General features: G+C 37.1%; 1 protein-coding gene across 2 annotated transcripts in view; it reads left to right on the forward strand.

Annotated features, from left to right (window-relative positions):
- The first annotated feature begins 64 nt into the window (after positions 1 to 64).
- The window catches only part of ERCC8 (ERCC excision repair 8, CSA ubiquitin ligase complex subunit), a 29,747-nt gene continuing 6,750 nt past the window's right edge, over positions 65 to 23,061 (forward strand). The window contains exons 1-10 of one of the 2 annotated variants that reach the window (XM_014307419.2): positions 65 to 141; positions 1,728 to 1,823; positions 1,974 to 2,075; positions 11,181 to 11,304; positions 12,872 to 12,953; positions 13,626 to 13,694; positions 16,155 to 16,221; positions 17,499 to 17,602; positions 18,638 to 18,762; positions 21,207 to 21,404. In XM_014307419.2, the coding sequence (XP_014162894.1) occupies positions 1,975 to 2,075; positions 11,181 to 11,304; positions 12,872 to 12,953; positions 13,626 to 13,694; positions 16,155 to 16,221; positions 17,499 to 17,602; positions 18,638 to 18,762; positions 21,207 to 21,404 (870 nt within the window). In that variant the 5' untranslated portion in view covers positions 65 to 141; positions 1,728 to 1,823; position 1,974. Of the gene's footprint in view, positions 142 to 1,308; positions 1,384 to 1,727; positions 1,824 to 1,973; positions 2,076 to 11,180; positions 11,305 to 12,871; positions 12,954 to 13,625; positions 13,695 to 16,154; positions 16,222 to 17,498; positions 17,603 to 18,637; positions 18,763 to 21,206; positions 21,405 to 23,061 lie in introns of those variants that run through there. The other variant, XM_031057841.1, reaches the window with a different exon arrangement.

Here is a 23,061-nt window from a genome sequence, read left to right on the forward strand (position 1 = left end):
GCTCAGCCCTGGGCGGAGTGTGCACAGCGCAGTAAGCTGTGCCTCACTCCCCGCACCGCGGAGTTACCGCCCTTGCGGTCCGCGCGGTTCCTCCAGGGGCTCTAACTGCGTGCGGTTGTGCTCCGCTTGGAACAAACAGGTGTTTGTACCCTCTTCTGCTCGTCCTTCCTTTTCCCAAACCCGGCCTCTTGGCAGGTTGAAGAAGAATCAGATGCAGGGCTTTGCTTAGCAGTTTTTGTGGGAAGTGGTGGCAGCATAGATGGATTTGTCAATGTTCTTGGTGAAGGTTATAATGTGATGTTTGTTCAATACCAGAGCATCTACTTCGCAGATGTATTTCAAGATAAGTAAAGCCTATCTTAGTTCAGTTACACAACTTCTGGATCTATGGTGGCGATTTATGGCTTTATGACTCTATATCATTGTAAAACAAATATTTAAAATTGAAATTAATTTTGGTAGCTCAGGAAGCTTGTTTCTGGGTGCATTTTGACAACACAGTTATGTCCCTTTGTGCCCTCAGCCCTCATGCAGCATTCAGTGTTAAGAACAGTAACCCACTGGATGGACTTAACCTTACTTGCACAATTGTCTGCGTAGCATTTCCCTTCCTGAACTTTTTAATTTTGACTTTAGGAAAAAAAAAAGGTAGTCTTAAATGGATTTTATTTATAGCTGCTATTTTGAAGTCATGTATTTCAACACATTTCCACAGGAGGATTTCTTGCTTCCTGCAATTCCATCTGGAGCTCAAAGTTTTTAAGCTGGGTATCTTGTGTATGTCAGAATTCTTATTCTAGGTGAATTCTTGCATAATTATATTCCACATAGTTTAAGAGAGCTTAAATGATTTGCTGCTTTTATGGCATGTCTACAGACATGGTGATGGGGGCCTGCCTGTAGTAGCCTAAGGTTCTCACATCAGGATTTTTTGCCCCTTGAGCTGAAGCTGAGTAGGGGCACTCTGTCTCACAGCTTTTCACTTACTTACCTAGTTATGTTTTTGTTGTGGTGGTGTTGTGCTTTGTAATAAATGGTGCCGTAGGAGACTCTGATCATGTTGCAAGGCTAAATTTTATATCAGGTAGTATGATTTAATGAAGCAGAATATCTCTTTTTTGACTATGCAATATTAACATATTCAAAAATACAAGCTAAGAATTGCAGGTCAGAAAATGTTGTCATGGAAGCTTCATCATTGGGGGTCACCTAGTTTTTATTTAGTATTGCAGAAAATGTAGCATACAAACTTCATTTCATTAAAGGAAGTAGTATAAACTTGGTAAACTGAATTACTTTGTCCACTAGGTGTCCGTAGTTCCAAGCAGGATGAAGCCTGAAAGGATGCTACATGATGAAGCTTCAAAGTAGCCAATGTTTGTGGTGATTACAAGCTTCTTAATGTTTCTTTTTCTTAGTGTTTTCAAATTACATTCCTGGCTTTGTTTTAATATGTTGACCCAAAATGCAGTGTTGCTTTTTCTTTGAGCCCGTTTTATGTATTTATTTCTCTCTTACCTTCCAAACAACAAAGTATTTTTTTCTGCCAACTTCACAAGACTTATTTCTATTGTAGTATTGTGTAGTTTTGCAAAAATTGTCAAGGATAAATTAAATGCATTGAAGGAGCATGAAATTAGGTTTCAGCTGTTCAGAGCTACATAATAACATTTTTTTTCATAATAACATGTTTTTCATCTCTCTTTCTTTCTTTTTTTTGTGGGTAGGGTTTTAAGTTTGGAATTAAATAAAGATAGAGATGTGGAAAGAATACACGGAAGCGGTATCAACACCCTTGATATTGAGCCTGTTGAGGGACGATAGTAAGTATATACTTTGGTTGGTACAAATGTACATAAGCAATTCACTGTGTTTGGGTACTATGGATTTGTTGTCTTGTTGAACACACTCATTATATTGAGCATATTGAGATTATGAGTGTTTTAACTCCTGTGCTTCATTAACACTTTCAGCATGTTATCTGGTGGATCAGATGGTGTTATTGTACTTTATGACCTTGAAAACTTGAGCAGGAAGCCAAGTTACACGTGTAAAGCACTTTTTTCAGTTGGAAGGTAAGTACTCTGAAAGTACTTACTTTTAAAAGTACAAGCAGTTCTTTTGTGTCTAGAATTAAACTTGCATGTTAATGTCTGTTTTTATTTTTAGGATAAAAAGACTGTAGAAGATACTACCAGGAATCTTTGAAGGCTAGTAGCAGGAGCTAATTGTTTTATTCTTGATTTGTCTACTCTAATAGTTACAATATATGTACAGTGACTCTGCTATTGTTTGAGCAAATCTATAGCAATTTCAGAAGTTAAAATGGAGGATATCGATTGTACTCACATGAAAACTAAAGTCAGGCAGTCTTACTTTGCTGTAGAGACCACAAAAAGAAGGCAGACCTGGTATTCTAACCTCGTATTTTAACACTAGAGAAAGAAGACAGGGAAAAAAAGAAACCCAGACCTTCCTCTAACCCATAATTTCTGACCTGTGAGTTTTCTTAATGTTTCAATTTGACATTTGGTGCCTCTATGCCAGTAACTGAGAAAGAAGTTTTGGTACTGCTGTAGAAATATTCCCGGTATTCCCCAAATATATATAATACATATATTTGAGTAAATGCACTTTTAAGCAGGATTATTATGCAATTATTTGCATAATCCTTTTCATCTGTTTGGAGAAAAATCTAACACCTATTTGCAGTTGTTTGTTTTATTCCCCCTCTCTCTCTTTCCTGCTTTACAAATATTTACTAAACTTCTTAAGAACATGTTTGAATGAAGACAGGTGTGCTACTGGAAAAATGGGATGTATTTTTCTAAAGAACAGGGTACTACCATGCTGTGTGCAATCTTTATATGGAGTCTAAGCCTTTATTGATTTGTCAGGCTGTCCCTGCAGGCAGTACAAATTTTTCCATTACAGACATTAAGTCTTCTAGCAAAAGCTGTTTTTTTCCTTTATTTGGATAAAGGCTTGTCTAGTAGGTTAGAACTTCACCTAAGACTCACAGTAAGAGATATTCTATTTCATAATAGATTGGTAGCTGCATTTTCCCCTTATTTTTTCCCAGTCTACAAATTATTTGAGGTCTGAGAGTCAGAGGCTTCATGAGTCAGCTATACAAGAACAGAACAGATTTGTAACAATAAAAGGCCTTAACAATATCTTGAATCATAGGAAAGAAAAAGGCTAACAGAACCTAGCTAATAGAACAAGTGTTGATGGCTGGACTTCTTGCACAAAATTATTTTAAATTGTGGTTAAGAACATATAATGACTATACATCTCTAAATCTCAAAACTGAGATGAATTCTGAAACAGATGCAGCAAATTGAAGAAATTCATGCTAAGAAGGCACAATGTAAAAGCTATCAAATCTGTGTTAAAATCAGGCTATCATTAACTTCAGTTAGGTCAGTAGAAATAATCCATCCTCGAAGATTCTGTTTAGGAGTATGGTTAGTAGGTTATCTATTTCTTGAGTAGGTGTTAATTTGCATAGCTGTGTCTTTTATTTCTTACCACTCAAGGCATAAATTTTATTAGTAGAATTTGATTTTGTGTGGCACTGCTCTAAATGACAGGCTTATGATTATTATTTCTTAAATAATCTTAGTGGATTTCTTTCCTCACTTATTTTATTTGTGGTATTCATGAAGCTTCCTAGTATGTTTTAAATACTTTCTAACTAATTAGCTACAGTTTATATATATCTTCAGATATTTTGAGTATTTTTCAGAGTTCCTGACTTAATAAATGAATTTATACTGCAGAAGCACTTTCCTAGGACTGTCTAGGTACTATCTTTGAAGGATGTAATGCTGATGTCTCGTGAAAACCTGTTGTCCAAGACTGCAGGGCAGAACACAGGTCTGGTCTCAAAGTCACTTAAATATCCTGCTAAAGGCCCTTTAAAGCTGTTTCTTAATACACCCCTGAACTGGGCTTGCTGATGATCCAGTAGCATAGAACAGCAAAAGAGTAAATTCGTGGTAGTAGGCTGTGATTTACCCCATGTTTCAAGTCTGGAATATAGGGCTACTATTGCAAATACAAAAATAAAACTTTTCCTGTTTTCCTGGGAGTCAGCACATATGAAACCTGGTTTCATATGATTCATGCTGACCTGGGACAAAAACTGGCATTTGAGTATAAACAAACAATACTGTTTCTAGATAATATACAGATAATGCCTATGTTTAAGGTAGTCTCTACTACTCAAAACATGTCTAGGAAGAATGAATGACAGTGATCTATTATCCATAGAATTATTTGTATTTGTCTTTGGTAGAAAAGGCTGGAATATTTTGAGTAATGGATGAAAATACTTCATATGGAATGAACTGGGAATGATGTACATCCTGAGATGTGAAACTAGGCTGAATGGTATATAGCCACTGCTAAGCTAAGCTAGTTCAAAGGTGGTTCCTGCAGAGCTACTCAAGAGTTTGTTAGTTCATTCCTCAGCCCTGTGGATTATGGGAGAATTGATAGTTCTTGTGCAGAGTTGATTACAGTCCAATGTTGTACACTTATAGTTACTGTACCCAGATAATTAGTTCCATGTATTGGAATATAATCCCAATATTACTGGGTGGAACGTGCCTGGGCTTGTCTGGCCCTCACTGCTTGACCAAAGGCGGCAGCTGTGGTGTTTCACCTCAGAGACACCTTTGGTTAGCTGTATGCTGCAGCTAGGCTCTTGGAACAAGTCCAGGCAACAGGAACTCAGGCTCGACCTCTGATGAAGAAGCTTTAGGCAAGGCAAAGAGGAAAAGGAGACGGATCCGGCTCGGGGGTCATAGTCCAGAGTTTATTCCTGGGCACGCAGGCCTCTGAATGTTGCGACAGCTCCAACCGAATCGCGACCGCATGGTCCTGTGTCTTTTTAAGCTCAGGGAAAGGGGGAGGGGAAGGGGTAGGTGAGCTACCAACCAGGTAGGAGGGGGGGAAGCTCAGGAGACAAATGACATTTGGATGACCCAATTGTCCCCAGGGCTGAGAGGCATCTTTTGAACTTCACCTATCAGACGACGGCCTTGCTGACCTTCTGAGATTGATGGACAGCTCTCAGCAGGAGGCAGGGAGAGGGGAAGGGGGAAGGTATTACTACACCTGGGAGGAAGTGGGAAAGCTAAGACAGGACATTGCTTCACACTGTAACATCCATGGGTTTAGATTTTTCTGCACAGTGCATGGAAATGCCTCTCCAGGAGTAAGCTCACTCTGAGTCAAGCTTGATTTCCTGGCTCTGCAGGTACTGAAGATTTTTAGCTTGCCATGGTTCAACTCCAGCCAGCAACCAAGTTCCGCATAGGTGCTTACTCACTCCCCTACCAGTGGGATCAAGGAGAGAATCAGAAGGGTAAAATCTAGAAAACTCCTGGGTTGAGATAGTTTTATAGAGAAAGCGAAAGCTGCAAAGACAAGCAGACCAAAGAATTAATTCACTTCTTCAGCCATCTCCGGGAAAGCAGAGCCCCATCATGCATAATTGTTACTCAGGAAGACAAATGCCATCATTCCAAATGTGTCTCCTCCTCTTTCCTTGTTGCCCCTAGCTTTATATACTGAGCTTGATGTCACATGGTCTGGAATATCCCTTTGGTCAGCTGGGGTCACCTGTCCTGGCTCCTCCCAGGCACTCCCAGTCCCCTCACCAGCATGTCAGTATGAAAAGCAGAAAAGGCCTTGGCTCTCTGTAAGCCCTGCTCAGCAATAACAAAAACATCCCTATGTTACTAGCTCTGTTCAGTACAAATCCAAAACGTATCCCATGCTAGGCACTGTGAAAAAAATTGATTCTACTCCAGCCAAAACCAGCACACCTCCCTGAAGAATAGAGGTATAAAATTTGTTGACTTTTAGCACTGTGCCAGAGTAACAGGCCATTCTAGGATATGTGTCAGAGGTGGAGGAGCAATGCAGAAGTCATTAAACTAAGCTCAAAAGTTGCTCAATATCTCCTGCTTAGTATTGTCAGTGCTGGCTTCAGGCTAACTCTCCTTAAAGGTGTCTTTTTTGCTTTGTAGCAACCCAAGTGAGCAAAAAGTTTTATTAGCTCAGATGAAATCAGAACTGTAAGATGTCATGTGAAAAGGGAAGATTTCCTCAACCCCTAGTGTTAGATTAGTCTGTCAGTGCCCTAGGAAGGCTGAGACCTTTGTGTCCAACCAGCCCCTCAGCACCCTCTTATAGGGACCCTTCACTGAATAGTCCTGCTGGATGAGAGAGTGGTTCAACTGACTTGTTCAGGGACACACACCAACAGCAGAAGAGAGACCCCCCTCAGTGGGATTTCCCACTTTATCCAAGTATATTACCCACTGCCACTGAGTGCCAGTGTCCATGAAGAACTCACTCTAACTATGGAATGACATTCTTTATTAATAAGAAAAAATTGTGACAGGTTAAGGTTTGACGCCTGACAGTGATTAGTTTCTGACTGCTAACACATGTTCAGACCAATATACAGACAAAATTTAATCCCTAATAAAATGCACATACAGTAGGGTTCTTACTAACAGGCATTCCTCTGGGGACGAAGACAGATCACCTTGTTGGCTGATCCCAGGAGTTACAATGGAATCTTGCCTAACTTCACAGTTTTTGACTTACTTTTGTTCCATTATTTTTATTTGGAGCTTGAGGTATTGTACCTTTGTGACTAAATGGTGTAAAATTCTCTCCCTTTGCTCTTAAAACTACAGTCCATAAAATGCAGAGCACATGCTCAGTGAGGGGTGATCTTACCCTGGAGGTGGGTAACTTGAGGTTTGCTCAGTTGATTAGATCATAATGCCAGGGTTGTGGGTTTGGTTCCTGTATGGACCATTCACTTAAGGGTTGGACTTGATCATCCTTGTGTCTGCCTTCCAACTGAGAATATTCTGTGATTGTGAACTTTGGGTTGGGGGTCTGTATTAGTATTACAGTTAGATAATAATGAACCAATTTCATCCAAGGAGAGCTATTTCACCACAGCTGCTGGTTCAACAGAAAGAGGTCTTCTCCTGTCTCCCTTGGGGAACAGGTGGTATGTGGTTTATCAGATACAAAGTACCCCTCCCTGCTGGGATTTCAACAGGTGTCTTGGCTCCACACCCCGCCCCCCCCCTCCTCAATTTCATCCCCCTTAGCAGGTGCTTGAGGTTGTACGCTTTTTGTATGGGGAATCATTGTGGAATAACTTTCAGTCATGCTCACCATGTTCCATGCAGAAGAAGCAACTGCACTTTACCCTGTAATTCCTGTATCATTGTAACTTCTATTAGGATGTGAATATAGCTTTGCAGTTTCCTCCCATTTTACCCCCAGCCATTTCCGCATAATCCACCCATGACTAGTCTCTCAAACTTTACAATATCCAAATAGAATTTGAGAATGTTTCACACTTTTATACAGTGCAGATCATCTAATACATTTCTAGTGTGTGGTTATCTGGTATTAGTGAGGGTAGCCAGTAGGCTAATTGTTTCTTAATTATCCAAATCTTAACATACAATAAGATTATTAGAACAAAAAGCAAAAGAGTTACCATCAACAACATGACAACAGGTGAAGCACTCTGTTGAGAATTCTGGTAGCTTTTAGTAACCATCCAAAAAGGGTGTCCCATCACTTTGTTCACATACTCCATCTGATTTGTTTCTTCCATATCATGATGGACAAGTCTGTTGTCTGTTTTTTTTGCATTTGTTTTCAACAAGCAGCTCAGGTCATCATGCTGTAACAATTTCTTTAGCAGCATTAGGTTTGTACCAATGGGAGTAGGCTGCAATCTTGAATCAGAGCATAAATAGATTCTAATGTTTTAATAGGATACAATAGGAGCTGAATAACTTAAATTAAATTCCATAATGTTGGCAAGGTTATAGCAAAAATATGAGAGTGGTTACTTGTGTCTACAGTAATGTTGTCCACAAATACAAAATCACAAGAGGGTCTCATAAAAGCTCATTCTTTACCAATATACATGGTTTCCAAGTTTTCATTAGGATGAATCTCAAAATGAGAAATATTTTGCTCAGCGTCATGACAAATGCCTTGGGTTTTGATGTTGTTACATTCACAAATGTATCTTTGTTGCCCTCATTCAATGCATATGTTGGCATCAGTAGTCTTCCATTTATTTCCATTATTTCAGGCCCATACTCTATATTCCAGAGGATGAGTATAGTTCTGTTGTAGTTTAATCCTAATGCAATGACTGGGTATATATCATATAGTGAAGCATTGTGTATTGTTAACACAAAAGGTGTGGCTGTGTTGCTGATGGGATCATAGGTAAAATTGACTAAGTACCAGCAGAACTGGAATTCCTTTGAAATTCATTTGTATTATCCCAAATTATCTCTCAAATTTCAATGATTAATGGTTTCTTTGTCTTCCCTTGTGATTGTAGCTGTCATCAGTGCATCCATAGTTGACCTTGCATAGAAGTAAGTGCTAAAGAAACATTGGTTTGGACTATGCTAAGTGCATCTGTGATCATTTGATGATCTTTTTCATTAACGCCCTCCCACTGAAGTAGTATATCCATTTGAAACCATTGATTAGTTCTGAAGGCTAAAAGGGAAGATCATAGAGGATGTTTCAGTTTATTTAAGTCACTGTTTATTGTGACTAGTTTTGTTCCTTAATAAGTCATAGTTTTGCTGTTTAGAGCTCCCCATCCTGCTCCGAGGATACCAGTTACATCCTTCCTGGTTTGCCTAGAGGAAGTGAGGATTTGTTTATGCAGCCATGCTGTCCATCATGCGTAAGAGGTTTTCAGGAGCAGTGAGCGAGCTGATTGGATTGTGGAAACATTATTCTGCATCAAGAGTTCAACTTATTTGAGAGACTGTGTTGAGTTAAATAACATTTACTGTTGACCTGTATTCTTGACTGAGAAGGAACCAGTGTTATAAGTGTGAGGAGATAGTTCGATAAACGGCTGAGGCTGAGTTGTTAAAAACGGCACTTCAGCATTTTTGAATTGAAGGCCCTTGTTCAGTCAAGAGTTTGGGTCTGTTCAAAGACAAATGACAAGTGTTGGATGGGATATTTTAAAGGTATGCCAACACTCATGTTTAGAAGAGCAAGTATGTGTGGTTTTCTCTGTTTGGCATAATCCACTTTGACATAGCTTACAACAATGTGAAAGACTGTTGTCACGCATTTAGTTATTTTGAATTCAGCATATTGAGATGTCAGCATCCTATTGAGAAGTTTAATCCCCTTCAGAGGTGAAAGGTGTTGATTTTCCTTTGTGATGATCCACTCCTGCATTTAAAAGGTAGTGTTATGCAGTGCTGCTGTAGACAAATTTAGGCCAGGCATAGGTACACTGATAAGTGCATACTCTTCTATACATGGCAGTATTGAAGATCTGCATCTCTTTTTGCATAATGATACCCCTGCAACATTTACTGCTTGTGGAGGCCAGGACATTTGATAGGACAATGCAAAGATAATAGCTGAAGTAATGAAATATCATGGAGCCTTTTCTAGCTGCAATTTTGCCATAAGTACTCTATTTAGCTGGGATGGAGTTAAGTTTCTTTGTCATAGTTTGTATAGTAGTACGTTTCAGACTTGTAACCAGTCTTGATAGCACACTGATGTTTTAGGGAATGCTGACCAGTGCTTGGTAGTGTCAAGGCATTCACCATTCCTCACTGCCCCTTCAGGGCGTGAACGGTAGGCTGTGAGGAAACAGCTGGAACACCTGACCCACATTGACCAGAGACATACTGATATTCCATACCGTAAAATGCCATGTGCAACCATCTAAGCCTGTGGTAAGGGGTTACTTTTGCATCACTTCACTAGTTGGGTGTTATAGTAGCTTCTTCGAGCCAGGTCTCATAAGCTCTTGGAGGTCTATAACACACCCAAGATAGCTTTAGCTTGGAGGCCTAAAAATCAGCAGGATGGCTTCTGTTGCAGTGTTGGAAACAAAAAGATTTAATAAAAGGCAAAATGACAAATAGAGAAAAACCAAGTCAGGTGCAAGAAGTTCTTGCTCTTGGTAAAACACCTCACAAAAGTGATTAGTTTCTTTGTTCACTTCTTTTTCTAGTAAATTGCCCAGGTGGGACTTTTTGGCTTCTGTCCAATTAGCTATCCTTAAGTTTGAGTGAAGTCCCCTAGGTCTATTAGGTAGCTTTTTCATTTAATCCAGGAGAGAAATTTCTAGGCTTCTTTCCTTTTTGAGTGGACAAAAGATAGTTTTGTCACTCTGTCAACAGGGGGCACATTCCTGCAGCTGGGGGTTTGTTTTGTTTGTTTTTTTCCCTGGGTTCACAGGGTTTGTTTTGATTTGTTCCCTTTCACTTACTAAAATGTATTTTTCTCAATCTACAACTTTTCACACCTTCACCATTTGTATGCTCTCCCTCATCCCACTGCAGAGGGTAGAGTAAGCAAACAGCTGGTTTTGGGCCCCTGAAGCTGGATCCATGTGCATCCAGCTCAGATACGAGTTGTCTGCCAGGTATTTGAATTACATACATTATTCAGAGCCTGGTCAGTTGAGTCTGTATCCTGGAGCTGTCAAGATTGGCTCTGCTGTCTGTTCTTTCTGCCACAGTTAATTATTAATTGTATTGCAGTCTCTGAATATCCATAGTTCAGTTGAAACTTTCCTATTGTTCTTCCTCTTTGATTTCTGAATGCAAATATAAATGACTCTCAGTAACTTAGCTGACTGCTCTCTGGTGACTTTGTCAGACAGGAATTGCCAATAACTGTGTAGCTGTAATTATTTGTTAATACTAATGAATTTTTTGAACTGTATGTGTGATTGTATTTTTCAGTGGATCCATTTCTAAGAAGCATAAATGGTTGGTAGTGTTAAGCCATCACATTTAACATAAGATTTGTAAACATTGCAACTTAAATATTTCAAAAGACAGTTTTTATGCTTTATGAGTGTCTTGACATATGCTACAGTTACCATATTTTGAAAAGTTAATGATCTGTAGTTTCTTGAAATGAAGACTCTTCAAAGTAATGACTATTAGTTAAATGAAAATCAAGCCAACAAAAATACAGTTCTTCTTGAAAACCTCAGGACAAATTAAGAAAAATGTTTATGTTTTCAACTTGTCATCAAATGCCAAGACAACTGCAAGAAGATTATCAAAGCTCTTAACCAGTTGGAGTATTTTCCTTGATTTTAGGAGTCATCCTGATGTACATAAATTCAGTGTGGAGACAGTCCAGTGGTATCCTCATGACACCGGCATGTTTACATCGAGCTCATTTGATAAAACCTTGAAAATATGGGATACAAACGTTTTACAAGTAAGAGAGTTTCTACAGATTGCAACCTTCTTTGTGTATGTTATTTATTGCATATCTGAAGTTCTCACAGAGGTGAACAGGACTATGCATCCTGAAGATGAAAAGCAGCCACTGTTAGAACTGTGAGTGCAGCAGCAGGGTGGTGTGGTCCTGGTATTTGTGTACACCTTGATGTGTACCTGCCCATTTCTGAAGACCTGAATGTCTAAACTGTAGGAGAGCTTGGAACCCTTGGAACAGTTCCTTTCTGCTTTTGCTGTGAACAGGAATACAGCTAGTTGAATTTTTGCTGGGTAAACGTGTCCAGCAAGGTCTAGTCTGCAGTTCATTCTTGGGGATTGTTGAGTCTAATAGCAGCGGCTACTTATTTTTAATAACCAGCATCTAATAACCAGTACTTTTGAAGGACTGGTTGTCTTGGCATACAGGATGCAGGTCCAGAATTCTGCTGTTGTAAGCACTATAAGCACCATTTCTAAAAATCAGTAGATAATGAGAGAAACCATTAAAAACACACTAACCAATGTAACTGACATAAATAAGGTAAACAGATTATTTAGGAATTTATGTTGCTTTGATTCAGTAATCCTGGCATCTTGTGTTGAACTGTGAATTCATGACTGTGGCTTGTCCTGTTCCCGATGAACATTTACACTGGTTCATAGGATCTGGAATTTACATTGATACTTTACTGCTTTTTCACACATGGCGAAATATTTTTTTGAAAAGAGGTCTGTCATTCTAGGGACATAGCAGGGAAAAAATTCAGCTTTTTTGGTTTGGTTTGGTCTTCTTTCATGGTTTTTGGGTTTTTTTAAAATATAAAGCTATGTTTGCAGTTGCTAAATCTTCTCATAAAAAATTAAGTTTCCAGGTAGTTAGATAGTTTTGTGACCATCTCTTGAAAGACACAGTGTACACATAAAAGTTATTGAATGACCTGTTCTGCTACTATATGGTGTTTTTGAAAGTACAGACAACTCAGTTTTAAGAGATTTTTCATATGCAGTATTTTAGAATGAGACAAAAAAGCAGTTTACCTGGAAGAAATTGTACTTATTAAAGTAAATATTAAAGCTTATTAAAGTAAATATGCTCCATTGGTTTTAAATAGTCATGAGGCAGATAATAGTTTTATATGGAACTATTTTATTTTTTTGGGAGTTGAAAATAGTGTGTGATATTCGTGAATGAAAAGGGTCTTTAAACTTAGTCTGAAGTGCCTTTTTCCTGTTGACTCTATTTCCATATTATAACCTTTTTGTTTACTTACTAGCTTTATTAATTTTGGTAACTGTAATCATTTCCATTCATGCTTCTCATTTGTCAGTTTTCATGGTCTGTCTTTTGGGTCATCTCTGAGCTCTAGTGCTGTCCTGCTGTTGGAAACAGGCTTACTCTGTGATGTTTGTGTTATCTGGCTTCTAACCAGGAGAGTTATCATTACTATGTAAATAGTAATATTTGTATTAGTCTTACTTGTAGCTTTTACTTGAAAAATAATGGTGAGCATCTACATTCTGCTAACATACTTGCATTGTAATTAATTTAATATTTTTATTATCAGCCTGCAGATATATTTCATTTTGAGGGAACAGTCTATAGCCATCATATGTCTCCAATTGCTACAAAGCACTGTTTAATAGCAGGTACGTATGTTTTTAAGAAACAGATATGTAGAGGTAGATAGATAGATAGATAAGGTTTATAATAATAAGCAAGTAATATTTCAGTTGGGTTTTTCCCCCTACTCTGTCTTATTTTTACATAAATCAAGTCTTGATAAGATGTAAATTTACTGGTACAATAAAATACTGTCCATTAGTTGGATGATGTCAATGATAGTATCATATTTGTTCTTCTGAAATAATGCATCAATCAGTTCTCCTTACTGATAAAATTCTTAGCTGTAATTAGATTCTTTCATTAGATAAGTTATCATTTAAAGGTTGTTAGATCCAAATATAGTAAATTTTGTATATAGATCTGTGTATTGCTTTCATGTATACAATTTAACTATGTTTAGCAAAAAAATATTTGAGGGGATATTTTTAAGTTTCCCAAGTATGATCCTGCTTACTTCCAGTTTCTAAATTTTGTTTGTTACATGGTAAATTTGTTTGGACTAAAAATGTAAATCTATTATTAGAAGCATTAAGCATAAAGCATCATATTAATAGAAGCATTGCTCTGACTGAATGAGCAGTTATGCAGCTAGCATTTTTCTTCTTCTTTTTTTTTTGTCATTGCTAAGATTTTTTTGTTATTGTTCTTTCAGATGCTGGGAGATTTTTTAGCTGTCTTTGTTTCTCTTGTTACAGTTGGTACCAAAAGCCCCAAAGTACAGCTCTGTGACTTGAAGTCTGGATCCAGTTCTCACATTCTGCAGGGTACTTTTTAGTCTGAAACATAGATGTTAAACAATAACTACTTTGAGTAAAAACAAGTCCTGTAAAGAAACACTGTATACAATGTATTCTTTGTCAGTAACATGACTAATTTATTTGTAGCCAGTTCTGAAAGTTACACAGTGGCAAGAGGTTCTTCTGGGTGTTTTTCTAGAGCTAATGAATTGCAGAATACAAACATTAATCAATGTGCAGTTACTACCGATGCTTGGGCATTTTCATGGTCTAATCAATACTGATTACTATTTATGGTTAAATGTAGTCATTGGTTTGGGGGGTTATGGAGTCAACAAGTGGTGTTTTACATGGTCTTTAAAAAAGAAAACCAAGTAAAACAAGAGAAACTCCCCACCACCCCCCAGAAAAGAAACAAAAACAAAAAGAAAATTTCATTGCTTTTTAAACAGTATCCCATGGAGATAATTGAATGGGTTTGTTTAGAAGTTTCTCATTTCTGTAGAACAACCTTTCTGTTAGAAGGATATTACGAATCACTTCTATTTTCCTAGTTCAGTTAAATGTAAGGTTTTATTGTTCCATAATCCATTACTTTTGTCACTCAGTGAGAATTTGCCTTTGGTGGCCCTTTTCTAATGTGTACTTTCTGGAGTGTCGGTGTATATACACATGCTCAAGAGAAGGCAATCATGAAGCAAATCTTCATGCTTTAACTGTAGAGAAACATTAACTCAGACACAGCAGTGTGCAAATGCAGCTTTATTTCTTCACTGGTCAGCTAAGTCTCAAAGGAGCCTAGGTGATTTTTTTTTGTGATGCAGAGCTTAAGCTGTTAAACTTCTATGAACAAGCATGTCATGTTCTGTTCCTAGAACCAAGAGCTCTAGACAGGGCAGTGACCAAAACAGTTCTCTAAAGATCCTGTCTGGTTTCATTAGGGCTTCTTAATTTTGACACAAGAGTTAATACTTTCCAGGCACGAGCTCCGTTGTGTCTTTGTACACAGCCTTTAATAGCCTGTTACCTCAAGTGCAATATTGGAGGAATAAGTGGAAGGAGAATATATTATTCATTAGGGATAATCTAGTAATTCTTTGCAGAACTGAAGCAATCAGTAGTGTCTTGAACATGTGTATGAATATTTTCACATAGGCTAACTCTAGCAGCTGAAATGTAGGTTTATGCATGGCTGTAGTTTAATTAATGGATCCCAATAAATCTGTCTGCTCTGAGCCTTCTAAGTGTATCCTGTAATACCTGTATCTTGGAGGTTTTTCCTATTATCCTGGTCATTACAGTGATTTGATTAATTCAGGTAATGAGAAAGCACCTACTAGAAGATGCACCAGGAACAAGGTGGTTCACACCACCTCTAAACTGCGTTATCAAAAATGTATTTTATGATTTAGTTCATTTTTCAGCAATATGCTTCTGTTATGGTGCGAAGCATGATTGCAGTCTTTCAATTTAGGACTGCAATTTTCTGTACTTATTTAACATAACTTGCCAAGTTTTAAAGTGTGGGCGTGTGCATCTGTGTGTATATAAAAAAAAAACAAACGAACAAAAACATGTGCATTTATATATATATAGAAAAAGACCTTTCAGATCATTGAGTCCAGCTCTTAACCCAGCATTGCCAAATCCACCACTGAATTACATGTCTAAGTGGCACATCTATACATCTTTTGCATATCTCCATGCGTAACGACTCAACCACTGCCCTGGGCAACCTGTTCCTGCCAGAATTTTATTTGTAAAGTATGGGAATTTTTCCTAACAGCCAGTCAAAACCTCCATTGGTGCAACTTGAGGCCACTTCCTCTTCTCTTGTATGTTACTTGGGAGACTGACCCCCCCCACCTGGCTACAGCTTTTTTCAGGTAGTTTTTGAGAGCAGGAAGGCCCCCTCAAATCTCCTTTTCTCCAGACTGAAAACCCCCAGCTCCCTCAGCTTTCCTTACAGGACCTGTGTTCAACACCCTTCACTAGCTTCATTGATACTTTAATAGTTAAGGGAAAAATTACCACAAATTCAGCACAAAACTCTTAGAGGATAAAACGAGTAGTTTTAATTGTAAGTATGTAAGGTAGGTATAGTTTAAGTTTAACATTATTAAAGGATTTGAAGAAAAATAAATGGAAAGTTCCTTCCATGTATGAAAATACCAATGCTGTACAAAAAGCTGTGACTGAGCTGTAATGTGTTTTGCATAGGTAAAACCATCTATATTTTCAAAAATTATGCACATGTAATACTGTGTGTATCACTTTCTGCTCAGTACAATCCCATTCAGGAAAGAAGAAGAAGAGAGAGAAATAACTTCTGTCCCAAAATAATACAGTTTCACAAAATTTAAATTGATGTTACAATTTGAATTATTATTCTGGCTTGGTGAATCCTATACAACTAAATATTTTCTTTTACTTTCAGTTATTTACACAAAATGGTGTGTATAATAAGCTTTTTCATGTAATTCTTAGGTCACAGACAAGAAGTATTGGCGGTGTCTTGGTCCCCACGTCATGAATATGTTTTGGCAACAGGAAGGTAAGGATGTTGCTGAACTGTTACATGCACTGGAATATTGGTCAGTAAAAATTTTATACATTCTTTAGCCAGACTTACTTCAATTCAAATGCACTTCTGGAGTTAATTTTCTTCGTTGACTTTTACCTGTTCACAATTTTATAGCTTTTCCCTAGAAAAATGAAACCTGAGGAACTGTCAACAAGTCGTGCTTATTTTATAGCAAGTTTGTACAGAGTTTTGATATACTAACTGTAACTACTGGTATAGGAAAGTGGTAGAATATTAAGGATATACTCACTTCTTACTGTTTGTTAGTGTGCGCATTGCTAATCCATGTTTTAATAAAGCAAAACATGATAAGCTCAATTTACCATTCTGGTAATCACACTTCCTTATGTCAAAAAGAATAACTTGGGTAGCTTATCTGATGTAACTTTCCAAGTGACAGTAATTCAGTGAATATGGATTGTATGTTGATATTCCTGGGCTTTTTTGTTTTCTGTCCAGATGTTTTTAATGTAAAAAATCCTCTTGGCTATTCTATAACTTTAACATATGTTAGCTTTTGATTATAGTGTGACATTTCTCTTCTCGCTTTTTAGATGCTGTGCTTTTTTTTTTCTTTTGCAGAAAAGAACAGCTATTTCGTAAGTTTAGTGGAATGGCAGTTTTATCAGTTTAATGAAGTTACCAGATTTGCAAACCTTTTGTTTCTGAAGTCGGGCTTCTGAAAGGCTTATTGAAGTTCGAAAATGTTTTAACAGTGTGTTGTTTAGGGATTGCTTTGTTTATGTTTGTTTGTTTGAGGAGTTTTTGTTCTTTTTGTCTTGTTGCAGCAGGTGAAAAATTGTTTGCTTGTAGACAGCTTCTGTACCAGTCATACAAGAGATCTGTGATAACAAAACTCCAAATTCTCAGACCACTATTACAGACAATGCTGGAGTCTGTAGCTGCAGTTTAGGCAATAGAAGATTTAGCAAGTTTATTCTCAGGCTGTGTGTGTATGCAAGGGTGTTACGTTGTAATCAAAGAGATAAGTGTATTGTGTTACAGATGATGATTCACTCTTAGGTCCTGATAGTATAGCAGCTGAAGTTATTAATACCTGTAAATGAAAGTCTGAAGTCTGCCTTGAAATATTTTTAATGGAATTCTGTTGACTTGAGTGTGCCCACATGATGAGTGGTTCAGAATAGTTGCTGGACCAAGGTGAATGCCAGGTGTGTTGACCAAAGACAGTTCCTGAACCATAGTGCATTCAATTTCCCTAATTTTAGCAAATCTGTTTTTCTTAGTGCTGATGGTAAAGTAAAATTATGGGATGTGAGGAGAGCTTCTGGATGTCTGAGTACACTTGATCAGTACAATGGAGAAAAGTCCAAAGCATCTTCTGAGGCAGGTAATACAAAATATAACTGGTGGTAATTCATATGTGACTAAAGTCATTCTTATATTTCATGAATGTTTTGAATACTAAGACTAGCAAGGGAAGTAGTGGTAATCCAGTTGTTATTTACTACATAACAGAGGCTGTTCAGCTTTGTTCAGTTAGTTCTGTTATAGAGTCAGTTTTTGTTGTTTGGGACCTTGTTCAGAGAGATTGCCTAAACAATAGCAGTGTATCTATTCTAAATGCCTTTCATCTAAAAAGGAAAATTCTGTTAACTTTTTTGTGAGTGGAAGAATTCATTTATGCTGTGGATTAGCCTTTATGTAAATACAAAATTGATTGAAGTTAAAAAAATTATTGAGAGGAAAACTTTCTAAATAAAGCTAGTACTTGGTCAAAAAAGAAGAAATCTTGTTTAATGAAAACCAAGATTTAATCTAACTCCAAAGATAACTGGTGCCATTTCATACATTTCTTTGAAAAACATGGTGACTTCTTCAATCACAACATCTTTCTGTTCAACTTTATTTTCGTCAGACAGGTTCAAGATGATTCTTGGTTATCTAATATCCATTGTAGAGGCATGGGTATTTAATTTATTGAAATGTATATGAACTAAACCAATAGCAGGTAATAATTATTTTCTAATAAAATCTTTAAAAAGCAGTTCATATTTCTACCTAAAAGGTATGTCTAAATTAGGTACTGTATAGTACAGAGAGACCTTATCCTGACTGTTTCAGAGCTGGCCAAGAGCTACAGCATGTTGTTGAGGGTGTTGTCCAACTGCCTCTGGAACGCTGACGGGGCTGGGGACATCAACATCTGGATGATGGATCGAACAGAACTGGGCCTTGAACTGCATTCTGAGGAGCACTGCTGGTGGCTGTTAGCGGGCCAGATGCCTTTATAAACAAAAAATTAAATTATTTTTAACTGAATGTTACCATTCAAACAGCACTTCAGTGCTCCACATTGAAGTAAAAATGTATACCAAGTAGCAACTTTTCTCTAGAGACCTGAGACAGCTCTTTTTCCCGCCAGCAAACACTGCTCACAATGGGAGAGTTAATGGTTTATGCTATACAAATGATGGACTTCACCTGCTAACCGTTGGTACAGATGATCGGATGCGACTCTGGAATAGCTCCACTGGGGAAAACACCTTAGTAAGTTTTCAAGGAACTTCAGATGCATTTTTACTTTCATTTAATTTTAAGAGATTTATAATTTTTGCACTTCTCAGTTGAACTTGGATTTCATTTTCATAAAGGATGTAGCCGCTTAATTTCATCACTAGAACATTTGGTGAACATTGTTTTCTTTCAGACTTCTTTTCTTCTACTTACTGTAAAGAAAAATAGTATGAAGAAGCCTAATCTACTTAAAGATTTAGTATGGCAACTCTTAAGTTCCAGAATTTGAGAGTATAGCTATAAATATTTCATACAGCAATAAAAGCTTGAATAAGCAGTGACTGTTGGTAGAAAGTTTTGGGATTTTTTAAACTATTAGTTACCAATGTACTATATGTGGCGGTGTGTGAAAGTCTGAGCCCAAGTAGCCCACAGGAAGGCACCTCAGCAGCCTCGGTGTGTGTTGGAATCACACAGCAGCAGGAAAAACCTCTACTGATATTGCAGTCTTTTCAATGGCTTTTGGATTTTTTTGTGCTGAAGGTTCTTGTTTTATTTTTCTGTTCAGTAAAGAAAATAGTTTTCTTTGTTTATTTTGAAAGACAAACAAACTAGGTAAGTCAGTGTCCATGGAATTTCAGTCAGCTGTAATTATGGTGTGTCATTGCTATCAGGAAAGAAAGAAATTTTGCTATACCTCAGAAATCTTTTAATTGTGCTGCTTAGTTTCAGAACAGAGCAAAAATAATTCCATATAGATATTTAAATAAAAAGATTTCTCTCCATCCTACCCATATTTGCCAGCTTGTTCTCAGCACCTCATACACAAACATCACCACCACCAAAGTAGATAATGCAGTTTATTCACTCTCCTGTTACCAGCTGGATCACTGGTTTTTTTTTGTTTTTCTCTGCCTGTTAGTTCATTGACTTGTTTCATAGGTTATTTTACAGTTTTCTAGTCTGGTGTGGAATAGCTTGACCCTGCTTTGCTTTTTAAAGTTCAGAGTTGTATTGTCCAGAGTACTGTATTTTCACACACTGCCCAGAGGTATTGCTTAAAGTAATTTTAAGGCATCAGCAAAGAAATGAATGCACATACAACTATTACAATTTTACACCATAGTCCTTTATTTCCCTGGCTATCCCATCCTTTTGACCTAAATATTTCTTTTCCATATCTTTCAAAAGGTATAGAAACTAAGCCATACATATGATTTTCTTTTAGCAATGTCACTGTTGTGTACAGTATTAGCAAAGCTCTCTGTGTTAATCTTAAATCTCCCCACCTAAAACTGAAAACGTAGAGTTAAGAAGGAAAACAATTCCATTTGTGAAATCTTTTGACTGTAAGCTACGAAATTTGTGAAGTTCATCATGTAAATATTTGAACACAGTGCATTTTCTTCATGACAAAATAGTCCAAATTGTAATGCTTTGTTTTAATTAAATTTGTTTTGAGAAAGGCTATACTGTTTCCATGAATATATTTATTTATCACTTCATAAATACACTTCTGATGTTTGATAGAACCTAATTAGACTGATATAGCCAACTGGAATATTTCCAAACATGTTTGGAAACTTCGCTTTCAATCTTTTATGAGATTTTTATCTATATGAAACTTGTTAAGAGCTTGAAACTCCATGAAACTGTAGCTTGAGACATTAGGACAGGTGTTAATAAGGTTCTTTTATACTATTTTAATTTGCAAGACTTCCCTTACACCTCAACATTAGGGTCTTAGAAATTTTTCCTATCAAAGCTACCCTGGGAGAAAACAGTCCTGTACTTTTTTGTTGAACTTGTAAATAATTTCATTGTCTCATACCTTTTGTTGCTAATACTTTTGTTACTAATTGTTGCTCTTACTGTTTGTTTTTTTATTGCTATTTCTAGTAAATTGTTCTTATCTCAATCCATGATCTCTGCCTTTTGTGCTTTGAATCTGAGACAGGAGAGTGAGTGTACTGAATTGAAAATACCATTCCTAAACCACAACAGGTGGTAATTCCTGAACCATGTCTAATTTCAGTGAGGGTTTAGGTGCTTGATGCAGATCTGGCATGCAACAGCCTGTGCAAATCCTATTTCTTAGTGTGGAGTTGCTAATTTTTAGGCCTTTCGTTCTTTCTTTCGTTTGTTCGTTCTTTCGTTCTTTCATTCTTTCTTTCTTTTGTTCTTTCTTTCTTTCGTTCTTTCTTTCTTTCTTTCTTTCTTTTGTTCTTTCGTTCTTTCTTTCGTTCTTTCTTTCTTTCTTTCTTTCTTTCTTTCTTTCTTTCAGTAAACTTTATTGAACATAAAAATAATTATCTTGATAGACATCTGTACTTTGAAATATCAAGAGATTTATTAACATAACCCAAAATTAATTTTATTGAATATTAAACATGAAGTAAAGTTTACTTTTTAATATAATTTCCTGGGGTTTTACTTAATAGCTGACTATGTAATCTATGTAATCTTTCATTTTGCAGGTAAACTATGGGAAGGTCTGTAATGAAAGTAGGAAAGGACTCAAATTTGCCATCTCTTGTGGCTGTAATCCAGAGTTTGCCTTTGTTCCGTATGGAAGTACCATTGCTGTTTATACAGTTTTCACAGGAGAACTGATAACTATGCTTAGAGGGCACTATAGTACTGTCAACTGCTGTGTATTTCAACCTCATTTTCAGGTAAGTAAAATACAAGCAATATTCCAGACAAGCAGGAATATTTATGCAGATTGACATACCATTTGCACTATAAAAGCATTCACTTTTCAGGGATATGCTTTAATCAAAGATGATAAGAAGGAGTAGTGTGGCTTACGTGTCATCCAGGAAAAGTTTAGTCAAGTTTTTGGTATGACATTTTCTGGGTTAGGTTCCTTCCACTGTTTGTTTTGTCTCACATATGTAACTTCTCAATATACCTTTAGTGATTTTTTGGTAATCATTAATAAAGCATATGTGTGAAGACTTTTGTTTTCTGTAAAACTGAAGAAGAGTTATCTTTCTCAGAGACTAATCACATTAAGAAAGACTGTGAAGTGCAGTAGTACTGCAGTGAGTACTGAGAAGGCTCTCAAATGCTTTGCTAAGGGGATCTTGCTCAAGTGCCTGTAGTTACACTTTGGATAAAGTGCTGACAATATCATGAGGTTCTTAAATTTATCAGAGAATATTTCAGCTGAGAAATACCACAGCATTACAGGGACTCATGGTACTGACAGATTTTTTTTCTTCATCTCTGCCTTTTTTTTCCTTTTCCTATCCCACTCTGGTGTATTTTTCTCTTATAAAAAAAGACTTAAGGATAACAGAAGTTAATTTGTTATGAGATACTTTAGAACAGATTGTTCATGTGGCATGTATTGTGCCAAGAGCAGAATGTATGATAGTATGGATTTTCAGGCCGTTACATAGTTTCCCCCCTATATTAAGCATCATACTTCATGTCCCAGCTCTACCTTCCTTGCCTGCTGTTTCTGAGTATTCTTCCGAGGCAGAAATACTTGAGGCAGAAGGGATGTGTAGATACCATTTTATGACCTCTCATCATAGAAGTGATTCTGGTAGCTTCTGCCTTGTGTCCAGTAGCTTTGATTGAATCACTGAGCCTGTGTCACTGAGACAGACTTCACTGAAAATTATGGACACATTATGGACATGCAGTAGACCTCAAGCTAATAAACCTTGCTAGATCTGGAAAGCAGTTCTGATATTAAAGTCAGTGAGATACATCGACTGCAATATTCACATTGTGGCTAAAGCACATCTTTTCCAGAATGTTCTTGAAAAGCTTTTTGTCTTTTCAAGAATAGTTTCCCAACAAAACTTCTAGTGTGTTTATATAAAGTTATCTTTGGTGTTCTTCTTGATAAACTGAAGAGGTGAGGCTAATTAGGTCTCTCTGTAAAACATGTTTTACTTGTTTTACATGTGGTGTCTCTACCTCGGCACTTGAGATCCATTGTAAAGGATCACTCACATGCATATGCACACAAGAACTACATCAGTCACTGTATCTAGAAGTTTGTGATGTCAACAACTTCATTTGCTTATCTGATGTGACTCCTGATTCTCTTTCAGAAGCACCCTTTTCCAGAGTTCAGTTCTATACTGTAGAAGTGTGACTGGATTTTCTTTTTTCGTAAATGCTGTGCTTTCAGTTGTATTAAATAGTTAGTCTGAGAAAAAACATTGCTATATGTCATGGTTTGGCACTGGCTTAATACCAGGCGCCCACAAGAGTTGTTTGCTTTCCCTCTCCTGCTACAGTTGGGCAGAGGAGAGAGAAAAAAAGAATTAACAAAGAGCTCATGAGTTGAGGTAAGGATTGGGAGAAAAA

This window comes from Geospiza fortis, unplaced genomic scaffold (genome assembly GCF_000277835.1).
Source record: "Geospiza fortis unplaced genomic scaffold, GeoFor_1.0 scaffold443, whole genome shotgun sequence".
Classification (NCBI taxonomy): domain Eukaryota; kingdom Metazoa; phylum Chordata; class Aves; order Passeriformes; family Thraupidae; genus Geospiza; species Geospiza fortis.